The sequence below is a fragment of the Lutzomyia longipalpis genome, chromosome 3 (assembly GCF_024334085.1).
Source record: "Lutzomyia longipalpis isolate SR_M1_2022 chromosome 3, ASM2433408v1".
NCBI lineage: Eukaryota > Metazoa > Arthropoda > Insecta > Diptera > Psychodidae > Lutzomyia > Lutzomyia longipalpis.
This window is the reverse complement of record NC_074709.1, coordinates 16,242,016-16,260,854: the sequence shown is the minus strand read 5'-3', so window position 1 is coordinate 16,260,854 and position 18,839 is coordinate 16,242,016. Positions and strand designations below refer to the sequence as shown.

The 18,839-nt window shown below is 35.9% G+C and overlaps 1 protein-coding gene across 3 annotated transcripts in view; it reads right to left on the bottom strand.

The window, feature by feature from the left end:
• The window catches only part of LOC129793390 (POU domain protein CF1A), a 299,560-nt gene extending 282,318 nt beyond the window's left edge, over positions 1 to 17,242 (bottom strand). For 2 of the 3 annotated variants that reach the window (XR_008750906.1, XR_008750905.1), the window contains exon 1: positions 13,404 to 17,242. Coding sequence is in view for 1 of the 3 variants with exons in the window: in XM_055833370.1 (XP_055689345.1) it covers positions 14,331 to 15,557 (1,227 nt within the window). In the remaining 2 variants the exon portion in view is untranslated. Of the gene's footprint in view, positions 1 to 9,223 lie in introns of those variants that run through there. The other variant, XM_055833370.1, reaches the window with a different exon arrangement.
• Positions 17,243 to 18,839: the final 1,597 nt, after the last annotated feature.

The window sequence follows — 18,839 nt, the reverse complement described above, 5'->3', positions numbered from 1 at the left end:
TGCAACTTTTCATGATCACCGTGAAAATTTCACTACCTCGCGCGCGCGCTCGAGAGGAAAAAAACGTCCACACTAAAATATTCCCTCCACATTTAATTGCTCGATTGCATAATAGCGACATTTTATCTATTAAATTAATAATTAAAATGGCGACCTGTTGCAATGCTGCTGGAGTGTCTTGCATGTTCGTGATTGTACGCTCAAAATTGTACGTATGAGCGCAGGGAAAAAGCAAAACCATCCTACCTACAGCTTAAAATACCTGCACGCACTCACACACCGTGCGTCTCCGTCAATTATACATACACTTTAGTTAATTCAATAGTAAATTATCAACAATATGTATATTGTTTCATTTACCGGTTGTTGGTCAAGGTGTTTTTCTTACCAACAATAATATTTCGACTGTTTCGTCGCTTGCTCACAATATTTCTTCTTTCATGCCTCTTTCCTTCTTCATCTTTCCCGCTCGCACTCATTTATTTTTACTTACTTTTAGACGCTTTACGGCATTAAATGCTCTCTCTATGTACATGCCAGACAATGAAGGTGGCGTTTGGTTACGCATCGATGATTTTGTCTCTTATATACAACCATCACAACTATGTATCTAGACTGCGCCAAAATGGCTGAAGTTTTCCCCGTTAAAATGAATTGGAAATCCACATTTTATTCACAATTTACCTTTTTTAATTTTCCTTATTCAAAAAATATTACGAGTAATTATTGCAGAGTTATTATACTATAACTTCAAATGCTTAAAAAATATTAATTTTATGTGACTACAAAGGTTTGTTTCTCTCTTTACTTCATGTAAAATGTTCAGCATCTAGTATTAAATCTACAGTGGGATAAGGGATAAGGCCATTTGACTACCCCTGCGTGATAAGAGCAAGAAATAGACTAAATCCACTAAAACAGTATTACGTTTTACAAAAAATTCTTTTATTTTGAACTTTAAAATATCGTTGATTTTTAAGTCTAATCTAAAAAAGTAAATCAATTCACTTAACCGTTTTTGTAAGCTTTTCAATAAACGAAAGATTTTTAAAAATCGGATATTTTAATAATATTTAAATTAGAATATATATTTAAAATAAATTGTTTTACACAAAATTAACTTATTGTGTGAATGTATAGTTGTTAAAGATTTATTTGATTGAGAAAGGTAAATCTTTTATTTTCTAAAACAGGAAAGCCTAATCAAAATCAGTTAAATGTTCTGACTTTGACAATTATTTCTTGCAAAATTATGGAAAAAGTATTCTTTTTTTAAATTTTTTTGAATATGTATTTAAAAAAAATTTAAGAAATAAATTTTAATAGTCCCAATATTTCTGAAAACCTGAAACAATTAAAAATCCTTTGTAACCAACATATTATTCATTTTTTCGAATAACGTAAATCAAGCTTTAAGTCTTTACAGAAAACTAGTCGAAGAAAAACAAACCTTATTGCACGTACTACATTGTACGTACTTTTAATCTATAAACATATAGCGAATAACAACGGATTATAATATAAAAAAAATATATGTATATCTACCATAGAAATCCCAAATGACCCATCAATTGCCCCGACATTCTCTCCCAAGAAGGCAATTATTTGTCGTGCAGGTAATTAAATGAAAATGTGTATTTATCGAGTCGCTGAAATTGATCGGAAAATTTTTTTTAAACTTCCAAGCATGTGAGACACGAAATGTCAACATGCATGGTGTATTGACTGAAATAAATTACCGGAAAGCAACTTTATTTGCGGACGACGTGTGCTGGTATCAAAAATAGGATATCCTCATGGAGAGAGAAGATAATCTCCTACTCTTTGCGCCTTCCATCTCTTGACAAAACCATGTCATATTCCTATATTGCAAATTGCTGACTTCTCTTGGGTTATGCAATACAACAGAGCGCGTACCAACATGATGAAGTGATGATTTGCGAATTTAATGTGTCATTTGTACCGTTTAAACAAAACGTTTTACATCAATCAAGATATTAACCCAATTTTCCCCGCAAATTCTCACTTCTTCTCCTCATTGTACATATTTCTACATAGGGCGCTGCGGAAGATCTCGAGCTATCAAATATAAATAGGCAATACTGCTTGAATCGTGTAAGTATATACATATATCATAATATGTAGAGTGGTGCAAGTAAACCCCAAGTATACAGCCAAGTTTATTGCATGACAAATACACACTTGCAAGACGCGTCAGTGCAAATGGAGGCAAATGACTATAGCGCGGTGACAAAACGCGTGGGCGATTCCTTTCATACCCACCATGAGTGAAGCCACAGCGTGAATGAAGCGAGAGAGTCTCTTTAATTGAATTAGTGATAAAACAGAAAAAAAATTATTCATCCACTGTGTGACAAATATCATCCACAATTGCCGCATGATTAGCCATGGAGCAATTGTTGCCCCCAGGGAGAAGGCATTTGTGGGCCAGTGTGGCGCCAAAATGTCAAATAATGTCGCTATCTCTCTCCCTTTTTTGCCTATATATAAAATTTCCTAAACATACATACATATGGGCATACATAGGCATCACTATAAATATTATAATAATGAAATTTATGCCGACGAATTTGTAATTAAGAGCTGTATAGGAATTACAATTTGTGTCTGGAACTTTATAGTGGGAGTTTCGTGGTCTATGATGCTTGGAATTCTCAATGGGAGTTCCTGGAGTGTGTCTTTCATTTCATATTCCACATGATTTGCCAACATTTCTCAAGAATTTTGTGACTAACCAAATTTCCACTAAATCAAAATGCATTTACTATTTTGCACAGTTGCAAAGAAGTCACAAAAGAGACGTCAGAGTCACAAGAATGTTTTAAGTTGCAATTTTAATATTCTTTTTATTCCTGTATTTAAAGGTTACAATATTGACTTACAACTGACTTTTTTTCTAAACGACTCTTGCTACAAAATGTTTATTAAAAATTTGCCACTTTGTGTCCGCTTATTCGATATCCCACTTCTCTGGGAATCTCAACCTAACCACTTGTACTCATCAGCTTCCCACTTGCAAGTTTCCCGATGCACTTGAGTTGCGCAATCAAATGACCAAATGAGAGTGAGGCTGATCGTCTTTTCTATCACCACAATTTGCCGTGTGTTGTGAGATGCTGCACACGCACACCATTGTGTACGTTCAATTAATCGGTAGCACTTTATTTGCTTTTATTTGGCATTTAGTGTGACCAAACAGCGAGGTGGTGAGGTACGAAAGCTGTCATGCAACGGATTAAGGGAAATTATGAAAATTACCAGCAGAGCCGTGTTCCTCTTGCCCTTTTCTACGGAGAGAGACACATTGCACCGCGTGCAAAAGGCGCCTTCAAACGCGATCACGGCGACCATGCAAGTGGCTCAAGGTGAATGCAATAGCGTGGACTCGTCTTACTCACTCTTGCACCTTTTTTCCAATAGATTTTTATTCTTGTGGCAATTGCCCACTCGCACATGCACGGTACTCAAGTGGCGAGGTGGCGTGACAGGAGGTTACAGTCATCCATCCATCATAAAAATATGCACCTCATTTTCAGGTGCTGAAGAGGAAGGTTTCTTTTTATTTTATTTTTCAACTTTTTCTCCAACATTCCCCACATATGGGTTTTTCGTAAAAAGACTCATTGTAAACCCCAATTTGGTGTATTATTTAATTACTATTTTGACATCAGAGGGGGACACTACCTACTCCGCCCTCTAGTGTGATTTTTCACCATGCTAAAAGTCCCCTGATGGACAAACTACCAATTACAGATAGGGTACAAATATACATAAAATTTGCATAGATAGATTCTGGAGGCAATCATATAGGATATATTAGTATCCCAGTTTTCGCTATATACATGAAATTACTTAAGTACATATAAAATTTCCCAAAAGCAAGTTCCTCCAAACCAAACCTAGCCCACGACACACTCGTGTCACCTCAAGGATTTCCCTCTCGTTCACCATTGCAGACAAGACGTACGGTTGTGAGCAAAACAATTAATCAAATGTCCAAGTATTAGCGTCTTAAATATCAACTTTTAGTTTATTATTCTTGCTCTTTTGACGTAAATGTCTGACTTCTAGCATTTGATTCCATATCCACGAGTGCAGCAGAAACTTGCGCAATTTGCACGTTTATCTGCCTATAAATCGATTAAGAAATTGATTCTCAATCAATATCAAACACACAACACGATCCACTAAAGCCACAAACCAACTGCGTCGTCGTGGCGAAGCAGAGGAAGCAAAAGAACTCTGAGCAATTTTCCTGGGAGATTCCCATTGTACACCGAAAATTACACATATATAGGTACACTCAGGTAATAGAGAATTGGATGAAACTCTCCGGTGGTGCTCAATGGCGGAACGTGAGGAATTTTGCGCCGATGAGTGACCTCATGGGTGCAAAAATGATCATTTCCAGGTAAATCACGGAAATATACAGCGCGCAAGATCGCGAGGTGAAAAAGGTAGACACACATCCAGTTAGCTTAAATAAAAAAAAAGCGGGAGGAAAAGCAAATATAAGAAGAGATATAAGTGGAGAGGATCGTTCAGAGAACAAATAAAGGCCCTGCCAACGGATGGAAACACGAAATTCACGATTTTTCACTTGGTATTGAGAAGAAGAAGAGGCTGCAATTTTCGAGTTTAGCGAAAGCCCCGCACCGCGTGTGATCACTGAGCTCGGCTGCAATTGTAAAGATTGCGCGTGACACGGTAGCCACATATTATTTACCTTGTTCTCATCTCACTCACTTTTTTTTGTCTGTTAACTGGCATCTTCATCTCACCCGAGCCCCAGTAATCAAGGGAAATCCCATTCGACACTCTTCATCCCGCCAAAGTGAATGATCCTCAACTACCTTCTTCCTCTCTCTCTTTCTCTCTCGGTGAGATTGATGATCTTCCAGCCGCAGAGAATGCAAAAGATCGCACCGATTAGCCCCACAACTTTGCTACATAATACATGTAAGCTCAAAAACAGGGAGTCTCTATTGAGAAATTCTGTCTCTAGAAGACAGAGTTGAGGAAGAAACAGCTTAGGGATAAAAATTGTTGAGACATTTAGAATAAAAAAAATGAAAGTCTGGAACCCACAAACGAATAAATTCTCAGGAATGGAGACGCCTGGTATCTGACTAGCAGAGGTGTAGCAGCAATCTGTTCAAGAATGTGTTTCAGGAATTTTTTTTGTTCAATGTTTATGAAGATTGAAATTACTAAACCCTAACCTAATGAGGATTCAAATTCGCCGATTTTGAACATTTTTTAGTGTTTGATATTTTCTTTACCAATATTGACATTTGACTTCAAATTAAAAGTATCAAAGTGCTTGATTTTTTTTATGGTGCGTAGCACCAATAAAAGCCCCTTGGATAAGTTATTCCTACCAGGCGCCTCCACTTTGACTAAAACCACTAAAAGTGATCAAGAAAATTAACAGAATTCTTAGCAAATATTCAAGAAATTTCTAAAACGGAAAAAAGCAAGAAAATTCTTATCCTTATCTACAAAATTCTTCTTCTTTTAATGAACAAATGAACGAAGAGTAGAGAGGATAAACAGTTGCAGCGAAAACACCAGTATTATGCAATTCTGAGTTAATTATTGTAATCAGAATGAATGGGATTTGCTGAAAAATCGATCAATTGATTTTACAAAAGAAAATAAGAAGAAAGGTAAAAACTTAGGTATATCTATACGGAATATTAAGGAAGAGTATGAGTATTGTAGAAAGCTACCCTTGGCAGTTAATCCTTTGGTGGTGGTGTGCAGTCATTTTGAGGGATTTATGGAGTCATCTCGTCGAGAGTGGAGCATCACGGAGAAAGAGAGAGAGATGGTAATTTATTGAATGCTCACAAGTACCCACCATAAGAGACATTAGAGAACCATTTCAGGTGTTTTACTACACGATTGAAACGAGTTTTATTATAATGTTGGGTGCAATTTATACATGCTAACACTCAAATTGCATATCTTACTCGCACCCAATATTATGCACCGCGACTCGCGAGATGCCTCTATATTCCCCGTGCAAACGACAGAGAGAGTGAGATATTTAGCAAAAGGCAACAACAACAACAACTAGCTACAAACGAAACAAAAAAAAGATCCGAAGACAGGAATTGTGGCTGTCTGATATTTATTTCAATATTCAATGTCAATTGACTGTTTTATTCAGTTTTATATTTACTTAATAATCTATGCTGCACAAAGCAGCATGTGTGTGCCTCTCAGTCAATGCAACCAAATAGCACAACTACACACGTGGTCCCATACGCGCGGCGTAATCGCATGAGAAGTTATTAACTTGGTCATTCACTTGTCGCATTTTAACCTAATTGAAAGTGCGATTATCAATACTCTGTGTACCTTGTATTTTATTATTTATGAGACGACCGTTTTTTTTTCTTCTCTACACATAGTGCTCTCCTCTCATAGAGCCAACCCATTCATTTAATGCACCTTCGCGTCCAGCGTAAAACTCACAATGTGAGATGATCAAAAATGCGCGATTCACACTTTAGGAGAGGCACCACGATGGATGCGAGCGAGCGTTATAAATCGAAAAGATGAATTTATGAATTAGATGAGTAAACAACTTAAGAGCAAAACTCCTACGCCAATTTTAACTCTTCCTTCTCGCGCAGTGTCTTCTTTTTTTTCTTCTCTTACAGCCTCTCACACTCAACAACCACTATCATTTCTTTTCATCGACCGAGAAAATCTCTTCTTGTGGAGGTTAAAAAAAATATGTAGAAGAAGGAAAAAAAACAACAGATTCCATTTGTATTTTGGACGCTTTATGAAGTATCATTGTTTTCATTTTATATTGTTTCCATTTGAGTGAAAATATTGTGCCTAATTTCTTGTTTTAAATGAGAAATTCCGGAAATTGATATGTTTAGCTTTTTGGGGAAGAGTTTAGTCAGTAATATATGGGAAAAATCCTCTTTCGAGGAACGATTGCAAAAGTGCATTTTGCAGTTAGGTCTAAATTAACCAATAAACATTCCTATTTAATTTATGAATTAATCAAACTCCATTGATCTAAACTTCATTAAATTCATGATGCCTTTGTGCAAAGATTCTATTAAAGACTTCAAAATATTGATTGACTTCTTACTATTTCTGTAATTTTTATATTTAAGAAAAAGAAAGGATTAAAGAAAATACATAAATATATAATTCCTTTAAACAAAGGATCACTACAATTTTTAAACAAAATACCTAGGTATTGTTAAATTAATGGATATTCCCTTAAAATTATGATTAACTTTCATTGAGAAAAATTCGCAAATAATATATTGGAATTTTTAGAACACGTGATAATTGATACACCCTGTATTGTTACTTGTGGAAAAAGAAGGAATATAAGATCTTTTAGAAGATACATGCTCTTGAGACAATTCTCTAATACTTTATTATCTATTTTTTTTAAGTGCCTATGTCTATAAAAATGTGATTTGAAAGCTCCTCAATCATTCTTTATGACTTTATCATCGTTTTATTTTTCTTTCTCACGAAGCCTTTTAATCAAAATATAGATTGAAAATGTAGAAAAACTCGTATTTAGAATTAATGGAGAAAATTGTTTAAACATATACCAAAGAAAGTAGACATTAACTTTTTCCTAAAATTGAATAAGTTTAGAATTAAAAATCAATAAAGATTTTTCTTTGAATGTCGCACAGTGGCAAATATTGAGGAAGACACGGCGAAAAAAAATCCTCCTTTGTCCATTGAGAAATCGTTGATGGAACTGAAGGTGTTTTGGCTGTGTGAGGTATGTATTAAAATAAAATATATTTATTACAAAAATACAGGGCGAGTCGCTCTGTGCACAATTAGAACTCATTTTCCAACCTACTCACGTATCGGAAGAGTGTATTGAAAATAATTGCGCTTTAATACAAAAATAGAGAAGAAGAAAAATATATATTTAATATTGGTAGCATAACCTTCCCAGCTTCTATTTACTTGTCTCTCATATTTCTTGTGCACAGAAGTCCCCTCATTTCTCTTTGAAAAAAAATTGTCTGAAAGGTATAACAATTGGCTGAAAAATTGAACGTTCTGTGAAGGGGTTTTCAGTAAAGTTCTAACGAACTGAAGAATAAAATTGTTGAGACTTGAAAGACAACAAAACACGCTCAAGAATGGCACTTTGGTGAAGTTCTGAAATTCCACGGAGGACTTCTCGTTGCAGCGCGAGCCACTAAATTGTACGAATTGAAACCATTCTTTCGGGGCATCGCTCACAAAAATCAAAGAAATTTCGAGAGAGGTTTGTTAATATGCGAAAATAATGTAGCGTGAGGAAAATTTTATTTCTTATGAGTCTAAATGAATTAATTTATTCGAAAAGAATTTAAGTTTCATTTTCCTCTAAAATTTTAATTTTGTTGCATATTTTCATGATGAGACTTGAGGTGCACTATAAAATAAAATTTCACCAAAAATACCAAAAAATAATATAAAAATCTATCTTTCAAATTTTAGCTCTTAAATACAGGAATGTCCAAAAAGGCTTTTTAGGCAAGTCTAAATTAGTAAATATGTTATCAAAAATTTTACCCTCAATCCTCGTAACTTATAGTCATAAGGCAAAAAACTTTTAAAATATTTTTATATAACATAAAACATTGAAAACTTAGCCTAGAAAATCTTTGTTTTTTACTCACAATAATCAACTTTTTTTTAATAGGAAATCCCCTAAATTTTTTTTCCCAATTTCGTCCTTCAAATTGGAAATTTTTCAGAACAGTGTCTTTAAAACTTAAACATTTAATTTGAACACAATTGTAAATTCTTCTGAAAATAAATAAAATAATATAAATTTTATTCTGTAAAATACTATAAACCCTCTTTGGAGGTAGATATACATACATACAATGAAGTGTGGAGGCCAAAAATGGTCCAGGAAAGTGAATAATAAAAAAAATTGGGCAACGTAACTGCAGCGAGAAAGAATGTCCGTCTGTTCGGACGTCAGACGCAATTTCCCTGCGGCTAAATCACTTTTTTTTAAACTTGCTCTCTCTCTCTCTCTGCCCAGCACTGTACATATATCCACAGAAGAGATCAAGCCACTTGCATTCGATTTTCAATTTCTGAACCAAAACTTCCACCAGACCAAAATGCAAAAAAGAAGCTCGTGTTGAGAGAGAAATTAAAAAAAAAATGAAAGAAATAAAAAGAAGTGATCTTCATCATAAATATTTTTAATAAAATTGATTTTTCTCCTCTTTTATTAAATCGAAAATCGACTAAATCCATTTACATCGTACCATAATAATAATTAATAATTAAGTAATAATAATAATTGTAATTTTTTTCATGTGTTTTTAAAGTGGAATTTTTTGTTTATCTCATCGTATCTTTTTTGTCTTCTCTTCTTTTTGTTTTATATATAATAAGAATTATATATAGATCAAGATTTATTTTCCTCTCGACTTCTTTTTCTTTTCTTCGACATAGTGTTTTTTTTTACTTCTTTTATTGTACCTCGTATTACAACAATGATAATTTTCAAAAATAGAAAAAATATAATAAAATAAAAAATATAGAAAGAACATTGTCAAAAGTTCTGTTTTTTTCGCCTGAAATTTTTTATACACCTTCGTCGTTTTTTTCTCTCATTTTCTTTTGATTAAAATTAGGTAAAAAACTTAGTTTCTTCGCTATGTTTTTTCCACATCCTCCTTCCATATTTCTCCATGATTATTTCTTGGATTTCTTTCGTATATGCACTTTTTAAATCAAATATTGGATCACTAATTTTTATTCTCTATGTAAGTGTATTTATAGTTTTTTTTTGCCTCTACAGTATTTACAGATTTATTTCATCTTCCACACTATCATTCAATTTTTTTTTAATATTTCTATTTATACGAAAAATTTGTTGGTTTTTCTCCATCTCCAGCTACACATGTTTTTTTTTCTTGTAGAATTTTATGTGTATTCCTCATTTTTTTCCTATTCTTCATCACTACACATCTCTTCTGCTCACGTCTCTAACCATCGAATCGTATTTTTTTTCTATACACTGCGGGGGGACAAAATAAAATAAAGAAGAAGAAAAAGGTAGTTACGTAAAACTGGCTATATGTATTTGCAGTTGAGTAGGTGACAAATTCAACATGGGGAAAAAATAAAATATTTAATATTTATTTATTTATTGAATAGATAATATTGATTAATTGCTGTGTCTTTGGTTTACTTATGTCCACTTTTTTCTTGCTAAAATAACTTCTCCCATTTTCAAAGTTTTTTTTATATGCGCTCATCTATGTTTTCATTTTATTAACACTTCCTTTTTTGTTGTTGTTGCAAAAAGCCCAAATGAAATTTCCGTGCTGTCAATATGACATATTATTAAGAATTAATATTTTATAACACATTCCCTCAGCGTGTTCTCGCACAATTTGCATCAATTCATAATGTTTAATTTATTTTCTCTGTTGGTTGTCTGTTGCAAAAAAAATGATATTTATGATTTGAAATTAAGTCATATTTTCAAAGGGATACTGCGTGAGAGATTCTTTGTATTATGTATATTGAGTGCCACCTACACACTACATTTATTTTTATTGTTTTTTCTAATTTTTTTTTCTTACAATTTTCATGATGCTGCTGAAAATTAAATCCACACATTTCTCTTTTAATGCAATTTGCTGTACAATTGAGCATTTTCACAAACAGAACTTTTGTCTTTAGTCGTGCGTTTAGAGCTTATTTTTTTATCTTGCCTTTTTTCATTGAATTTTCTATGATTTTTGAATATTTTATTTCATGTGCTGTCTGTTTGTTGTCAGAAAGTTTATGTTAAATAAAAGTTATAAAGGCTACAACAGATGGACGAGAGTTTAATATAATTATTTCAAGAATAGAAAAGTTCTGTAGCTCAATGAATAAATTGTTCTTAAACTCAAATACAGGAAATATGATATTTTGAGCTTTTTTAAAACCCCGGATTGACTTTATCAGCCCCTGTCTTCTCTAGGCGTGGTTTCCCCTACATGAAATTTACTACTTCAGATATATTCACATTAGAGTAAAAAAGAAATTGAGAAATTCCCATTTTTTTAATAAATTCCGGTATATTTTAGCGGTGAATATATTTTGCATTTCAACAAAATGTGGTTTTCTGCATAAAATTTTGATTTTTTTCTTTGCTCATGCACTAATAATAAATTTGAAATGAAAATTATTTAATTAAATACATATATCTTCAAATTCATGAAATTTCAAAATGCTAAACTTATACGTCGTGCTATACTTGGAACATTGATCAAAGTTGTAACGGTTATAACGACTGGTAAAGATTTTCCAAAGCAAACTGGCATAGTTTTTCAAAAAATGTAGTAAAGGATAAAAAGTAATTCCTCGTAAATCCATCGCAGCGTTGCAACGTACATATTAATAGCCATTTAAAAAAAAACATAGAATTTTCTGTATGTTCTTGTCAAAGTAAAACAAGTCACACGTTGTAGGAAGATATAACGAAATAAGCTCAAAACGCAAGGATAAACCTATCGTCGCGTACCTATATGGTTGAAATAAAGGTAATAGAAATAAAAGAAATATATACGAGAGACATTTCACGCATTTTCCAAAGGTAAAATGTCAACATCGTGTCATTTTTGCTGCGTGCCACAGAGAAATTGTATAGATGAGCATTTTCACTGCATCAAAATCCTGTTTTTTCCCTTTTCAATGCTTCTGCGGGAAGGGACATAAAAATTCCATATCTCGACAAAATGGCAACACACGGATGGGAATTTGCATAATTTTCTTGCTTCTTTCTTAAATTATTAACGATGTTTTGACGTTTTTCTTTTTTTTTCTTTGACAATTCTGGCGCTATTTTAAACTGACAAGTCTCCTCATTTCTGTGTCTCTCTATTGCTCTAATTAGTTGATGGTGGTACTTTTCAATTTAAAATGTGATATAAAAAACTGACAAGATTTGTTATTGAAACATCGAATGACACCACTTTTTGCTGTTTTTTTTTTTGCTAAATTGTTATTCTGTGTTTGCAAATGAGATCATGATGCAGAGAATTCTTTTCGTAATAAAAAAAAGGATCAATGACTAAAATTCCTTGTGCGTAGGAAATTAAAAGGCCAAAGATTCAATTTTTTAATACAGATTGCTTATTAGACCAATGGCGTTGCTCAAAAGTTCTTTTTCTATTTTTCTTTTATGTTTTGAGGAAGGCTTTTTCTGTGTGGCAAGTAGATTCCAAACGCCATCCTATCTATTTCCTCTCTTTCTCTCTGAAGGAGCTTTAATAAGAATCTAACGTAAAAAATGTATAGAGAATCCTTGTTTTAGAGACAATTTTCACTCTCAATTTTGATAGCTCGTCATTTTTCACGTCACAATATTTGCTTTTATATGTAGTGTGGATAAAAACAACATCAACCACAGCGCAGAATCAAACATGCAGCGAAGGAGTATGGTGAGAAAATCCATAAAAAGAGAATTTTCCTCATGAAAATCAATCTGCATTTTCACCGTGAAAAAAATCATTTCAGAAAAATATTTTGGATTTTTTTTATGATGAGACATAATAAAACGATTAGTTTCTCCTGATTTTTCTATGTTATTTTTTATATTGTTTTTTTTTTTTTTTGACAGAAATAAGTTATTACCAAATTATATTTGTAAATTATTGCTACTAAAATATCTTAAGAAATAGTTACAAGTTAATTAAAAAAAAAAAAGAAATTGTCATGTGACAGCTCTCAATTTCTCTTTATGTCAATTTCAATACAACTATCAAGTTTTTTTTGTTTAATTTCATTAAAAAAAAGAATTTGACAAGTGTTTGACAATTTATTGACATTTTTTCTGTGCAAAATGTCATTCAAATGCCTTTCAAAATTAGAATTTAACGAGTATTTCGCAAAAAATTGAGTGCAAATGTGGAAATTAAGATCACGTCGGTATGGCTGCATTTTTTTCGCATTCTGCACTGTGTGTTCCACACAGTAGAGTTTACAAGAAACAAAAAAAAAGACAATTTATAGAGAGTTTTTCAAATTGAGAAGATACTCACATTGAAATCGCAAGTCGTCAATAAATTGGAACGAATTAATTTGTGTTGTGTAGTAGAGCTATTCGTAAACGCCTTTTCACGTGTATTTATCTCTTTTTTTTTCTTTCTTCAAGACATTATTCATTTTTTTCTTCTTCTATCATGGTGGTGGTGTGAATGTGTGAAGGAGAGATTATTTGAAATATACAGAACATTCGCACAATAATTAATAATATATTATGTTATGTACTTATTTAAAGTATTTCATTTTTTTTATTTATTTAATTATAGTGTATTTTTAATGTATATCACTTGTACTAAACACCTGACGGCGCGTTTTACTTGTTTTTTTGTATCATTTCAAATATTTGTTTTATTTGGTTCATAGTCTTATTAATCAATTTTTTTTATAAGATCGTCCTCACCCTGATGCTTTAGCTATTAGTTTTTCGCTCTCTCTCTCTCTCTCTCGGGGGAGAAGGTTATGCATTTATGCATGAATTTATTATTAATTTTATAATTCTATCTCACTGATTTTTTTGCTATAACTATTAAACCACTAATTTGCACCACACGCACACATAATCTCGCAAAAGAGTTACTTTGTGTGGATGATGCGAAGAGGTCTCATACAGTGAGATGTTGCTCTCGAGGGGTTTTTTCTATGGGGGGATTTCGCACCTACTGAACCATCGATTATTCACCAGAATTGCTGAAATTGGTGAAGTGTCGATGGTGGACACCGTTAGCGGCGGTTGCTGCCGCGGCTGCGGTGCCAAATTGCAGGGTCCACTCCTGGAATAGGCGTCTCGCGTGATATTGCTGCTGTTGGGCCTGCTGTTGCTGATGTTGCTGCTGACCACCCTGATCCTGTTGCTGATGCTGATGCTGCTGCTGTGCTGCAGCAGCAGCAGCTGCATGAAGGAGTTGCTGCTGGTGATTTGCCATTAGATGTGCCGCCGTGGGCGACGTGGAGGTCGTCTGGGGTGGCATCATGAGCTGATGGTGCAGCGGGGTTGGTGGTTGCTGGCCTGACAGATGAGATGGCGGAGGTGGTGGTGGCGCTGACGCCGTCGGCGGATACCTGTGATCTATGTACATTGCCGCCACGGCGGCGCTAGCCATCTGATGCTGGCGCGAGGTACTAAATGTCATCTGCGGCGGTGGTGGCCCAATTGAGACGGGTGGTGGTGTCGGGGATGCCGTTGAGGTTACGGCCGCAGTTGACGGGGGCGAGTCGCCTGGAGTGGACTCCTGGTTCTCGGATTGCTAGTGAGCCGCAAGCTGGTGACCGCCTGCATTCTGCATATTCTGTGGACTTAGCATCGGTGGGCTGTGGCTGTGACTATGCGTTCCCATGGGGCTCCCGTGAACATCGTGATGCGGATGGTAGCCACCATGGCCACCGTGCATATGTCCCGGCGGCATGCCATCCATCATTTCATTCCCTAACGTATTGGGAGGCGTCATCCTCTTCTCCTTTTGCCTCCTATTGCAAAACCACACCCGCACCACCTCCTTTTCAAGCTGCAGCGAATCCGCTAGTGAGGTAATTTCCTGCGCCGACGGCTTCGGTTGCTTGTGAAAATGCTGCTCCAGCGCCCCCTTCACCGACACCTCAATGCTTGTTCGCTTTTTCCGCTTCCGTCCCTGTGCTGCAATTTTATCGATACTCGTTGGTGACCCCGTGGTGGAGTCAGCCTCTTCCAGCCACTTTTGCAACAGTGGCTTCAGTTTGCACATGTTCTTGAAGCTCAGCTGTAGAGCCTCGAAGCGACATATCGTTGTCTGCGAAAACACATTACCATACAGGGTGCCCAGGGCGAGCCCGACGTCCGCCTGCGTGAAGCCCAACTTTATTCGTCGCTGCTTGAATTGCTTGGCAAATGCTTCGAGATCATCCGACGTGGGGGTGTCTTCCTCGCCGGCGCTCACGTCACGATCGCCCTGGAGGTGATGCGGGTGCAGGTGCAGCTGAGGTGAGTCGCCGCCACGCAGGGCATGATGAAGCGGAGCACTGCCCTGGTGGTGCGGGTGAGCCGGATGATGGAGCATACCATTCATCGCAGCATGATGGTATTGCAGGGGTGAACCCCCCGTTGGGGCATAGTGAGCTGACGCATGAACTGGGGCATGCCAGGCGTGCGGGGAGGCCATACCTTGCTGTGCCCGTGACTGTTGCGACAGGTGCATTTCCTGCTTCACATCGGCAGGATGGTGGTGTGAATGATGCGACTGTAGTGCCCATGGGTCACTTGGATGCAATGCAGCCCATGGATTTCCACCAACTCCCCCTAATCCCGTTGTCACAGCACCCAAACCCCCCGTATTTGGACTTGGACTGGACGGCACCTGATGATGGTGATGATGATGATGCTGCATGTACTTCATCTCACCGGCATCTGTGGCACTTCGCGGTGAGGATGTATGATAGCCACCCCCGAGAGCCATATCTAAATCGCCGGTTGATGTCGTCATGTACGTAGCGGCGGCCATCCCCACCGCTCTAGGGCTATTTAGCCCCTCCACGCTGGCGGGGTAGGGCTCCAAGTTGGGGCTCAGGTTTCTGATTGTTCACCTTTTGATGAAATTTTCAAACACCCCCTTATGTCATATCAACTGACCACCGTGTGGGTATTTTTTAGCACGTCACTCAGTAACAACAAAAAATCAAATTCACTCTTTTTTGCGATGATGTGGTCCAGATAGTTTTTTCCCAATGGCCAATGAGAGCTCTCACAATAAATTACAAACAGCAGCACGGATAGTTGAGCAGAGCACCCTTCCTCTATATATAATTTTCCTTTTTTCTTCTTGGAACTGCTGTATGTTCCACAAGGAAATGGTGGTTATTCCTCAAACTTCTTATCCCTTCTATTGTTGTCACGAAACTGGATCACCCGATCGTCGTGTAGCACAATTCGGTTGGTCCAGTCACAGCAAAAGGGTGCAGGAATACCTTCGCATGTTCCACTTCTTTCGTCTCCTACCTCTGCCTGGTCAACTCCTTGTCATGCACACCCGTTGCAGGTATACGCGAGCTGGCCTGCCAGTGTTCCACAATATTGCCACAGTGTGTGAGATGCAAATTATTTGCCTTCAATTCATTACAAATTCAAATGAGTTCACATTTCCTCCTTGCGATAGCACGAAATGTGAAAAAAGTTAATCATTGTTTAAAAAAAACGAAAAGTAATGTGACTGTTTTTCGTTGTCCCAAACGCAAAAAAAGAAAAGAACACACACACATACAGGTACACTGAACTAAATGGAAACAAACAGAAAGTTCTATGAGCGACGATGCAACCGTATAAATTGAAAATTGATCTCTCAGGTCAAAGTGCGTTGAAATCAGAATGTCAATTAGTGGGCAACCATGACAAATGCTCAATTCCACTTCTTTTTTCTTCCTTTCCTTTCTGGTTTTAGTAGCCCTGTCTTAGCTGTTTTTTTCTATATTTCTCACTGGCTGGATGATCTTTGGATTTGTTAATTTAATCTTTTCTTTTCCTTCCTCTGACTGATGTGATTTGATTTGTCAATGTTCGATGAAGAACGCGCGCGCGATGTTATATCCTTCGAAATTGTAGTTGGATCCTTATTCCTCCTGGATTCACAATGAATATTTCAATATGTTTTCCTAATTATTTATTTATGTTTTTCTCTTGTTACTCTGCATCTAATTTGTTGTGGGTATCTCTCCGTTTGTTAACTAGGAACTAGACACTACATCACTTTATTAGAACTTCTTCTCTCTAGGTATTTAGAATCTTAGTGATTCTACAATTCAATTATGTATATATTTGCACAAGACACAGTAACTAATTTCTTGAATTTTTTAGCATTGATTTTTGTCACCGATTTTACCGATTCGCGGTAGAGATCATGGGAATGTTTTAGATTTTAGATTGACTTGATTTTCTTTAAATGTTTTTTTTTTTTCTTAACCCTGTGACACGTTCGTCCTTGCACAATTGTCCACTGTGTGGCAATAAAAAGTCCTTCTATCTCTTGTCGTTTTAAAGATCCAGAAAAGATTTGAAAAAATAAAACTTCACTCTGGATGTCACACAACTTTTTTTTGGGTGGAAAAAATAGGTGATGGAATGTGTTTGAGGTACAAAAATCGAACGTACGACTCTCACGATGATACGTGCAAACGCTCCGAACTTTCGAAGTCAACTAAACAGACACACATCGGGACTAGTGTTCGGGTTTCGCAGTTTGATGTGGTGTAGCATACAGTGCTATACTATGAAAACTATCGTTGTCCCATTCAGACAACCATTGATCCGCGCACTATGTACACTTTATCCCACTCTTGCGCCCATACCAACATACCCCACGGTGTGATTGGCGGTTCAATGGCGCACGCAGCTTTTATGACGTCACACAGAATCGTCCCATAGCAATCGAAAGCCCCGCCCAGTTGCGAGACAGCAACTTATCAGTTTGCTAAGTGATAAGTTGAGAGTCAGGTGTGTGTATGGGGAACATACAAATTTTGCCACAAAACGGAGGGTGAATTCTCAGTCTCTCTCGCTTCTCATAAAAGCATAAAAGCTCCCTCCGAATGAGAGAGCATGCGCATTCATTCGTTTTCTCAATTATGAGGGAACGCTCACTCGGTCTGTTCTTCCGTAGTAGTAGAGTAGTACACTCCAGAAGTCTAACCATTCTACCGGTTCACTTCATCATAGCTCCTCATTTTGGCATCATCCCCTTAAAATCCTTGAATTTTTGAACACACACTGTGTTATGTCAGAAATCCTGAACTCCTGTCAACCAAACTGCATATTTTCCTATTCCCGCCATTTTTTAAACGTCTTTTAGATGTTTTTTTTTTCTAAGACTTTAACAGACTAATAAAAAGAGAGTAAGACAATATAAAGAAAGTTTTTTTTTGTTTTAGAAATTAAAAACTTTTCTTTGAAGCAATAAACAATGAAGAAAAAAATCTTTAATATACCTTTTACTGTCAGCAGTCAAAATCGCACAAAATAACTACTAAAGAAGAAAAAAAAAGAGTCGAGGAAAACCTTAACCCTTTTGTTCATGACGTGCGCCGTCGGCTTTTGCCAATTGAATGCATCAATTAACTGAGTATTTATTACTCATTTTTTTATTCCTCTCCTCTTTTTCTTTCTCCACATAATCCCAACACTAATTACACACACCATTCATTCGCCGTGTCTAGATAATAATAACAATATTATTTTGTAGAATAATGCAATTAAATTGACACAACAAATACACACATTCAACAATATTCATGTTACTGCTAATTAATCAGCATTCGCAATTAATCGGTAAATTGAAATAAACGCAACTTTGCGCGTATCGAGCGAATTGAGATGTATAATATAAATCGCTAATTGCTGTGGGGGCGCCCCGGGGGGAGCCATGCTTAAAAAAAATAAGAAAAAGAATTAATGAAAAAAAAACTTTTTGAAAATGCCATGCAATCGACACTTCCTCGCGTAATTATTCAATTTGCAAAAATTTATTGCATTTTCCTCTCGTTGCGCGATTATGTTAATTTTTTCTTCGTACCTTTATTTTAAATCTTTCACTCTCAATCTCTAATTCATCACCACCACAGATCGCACATTTTATAATTTGCCAATGAATTTACTAACAAATCACTGCCAATTAATTATGTAATACAGTTTATGAATATGAGCCAGTAGCCGTCAAAAATAAGGAAGGGAGTAAATGGGTTAATTTTTAAACTGTTATTTTTTTTAGCAATATAACTAATTATCAAAGATAATAGGT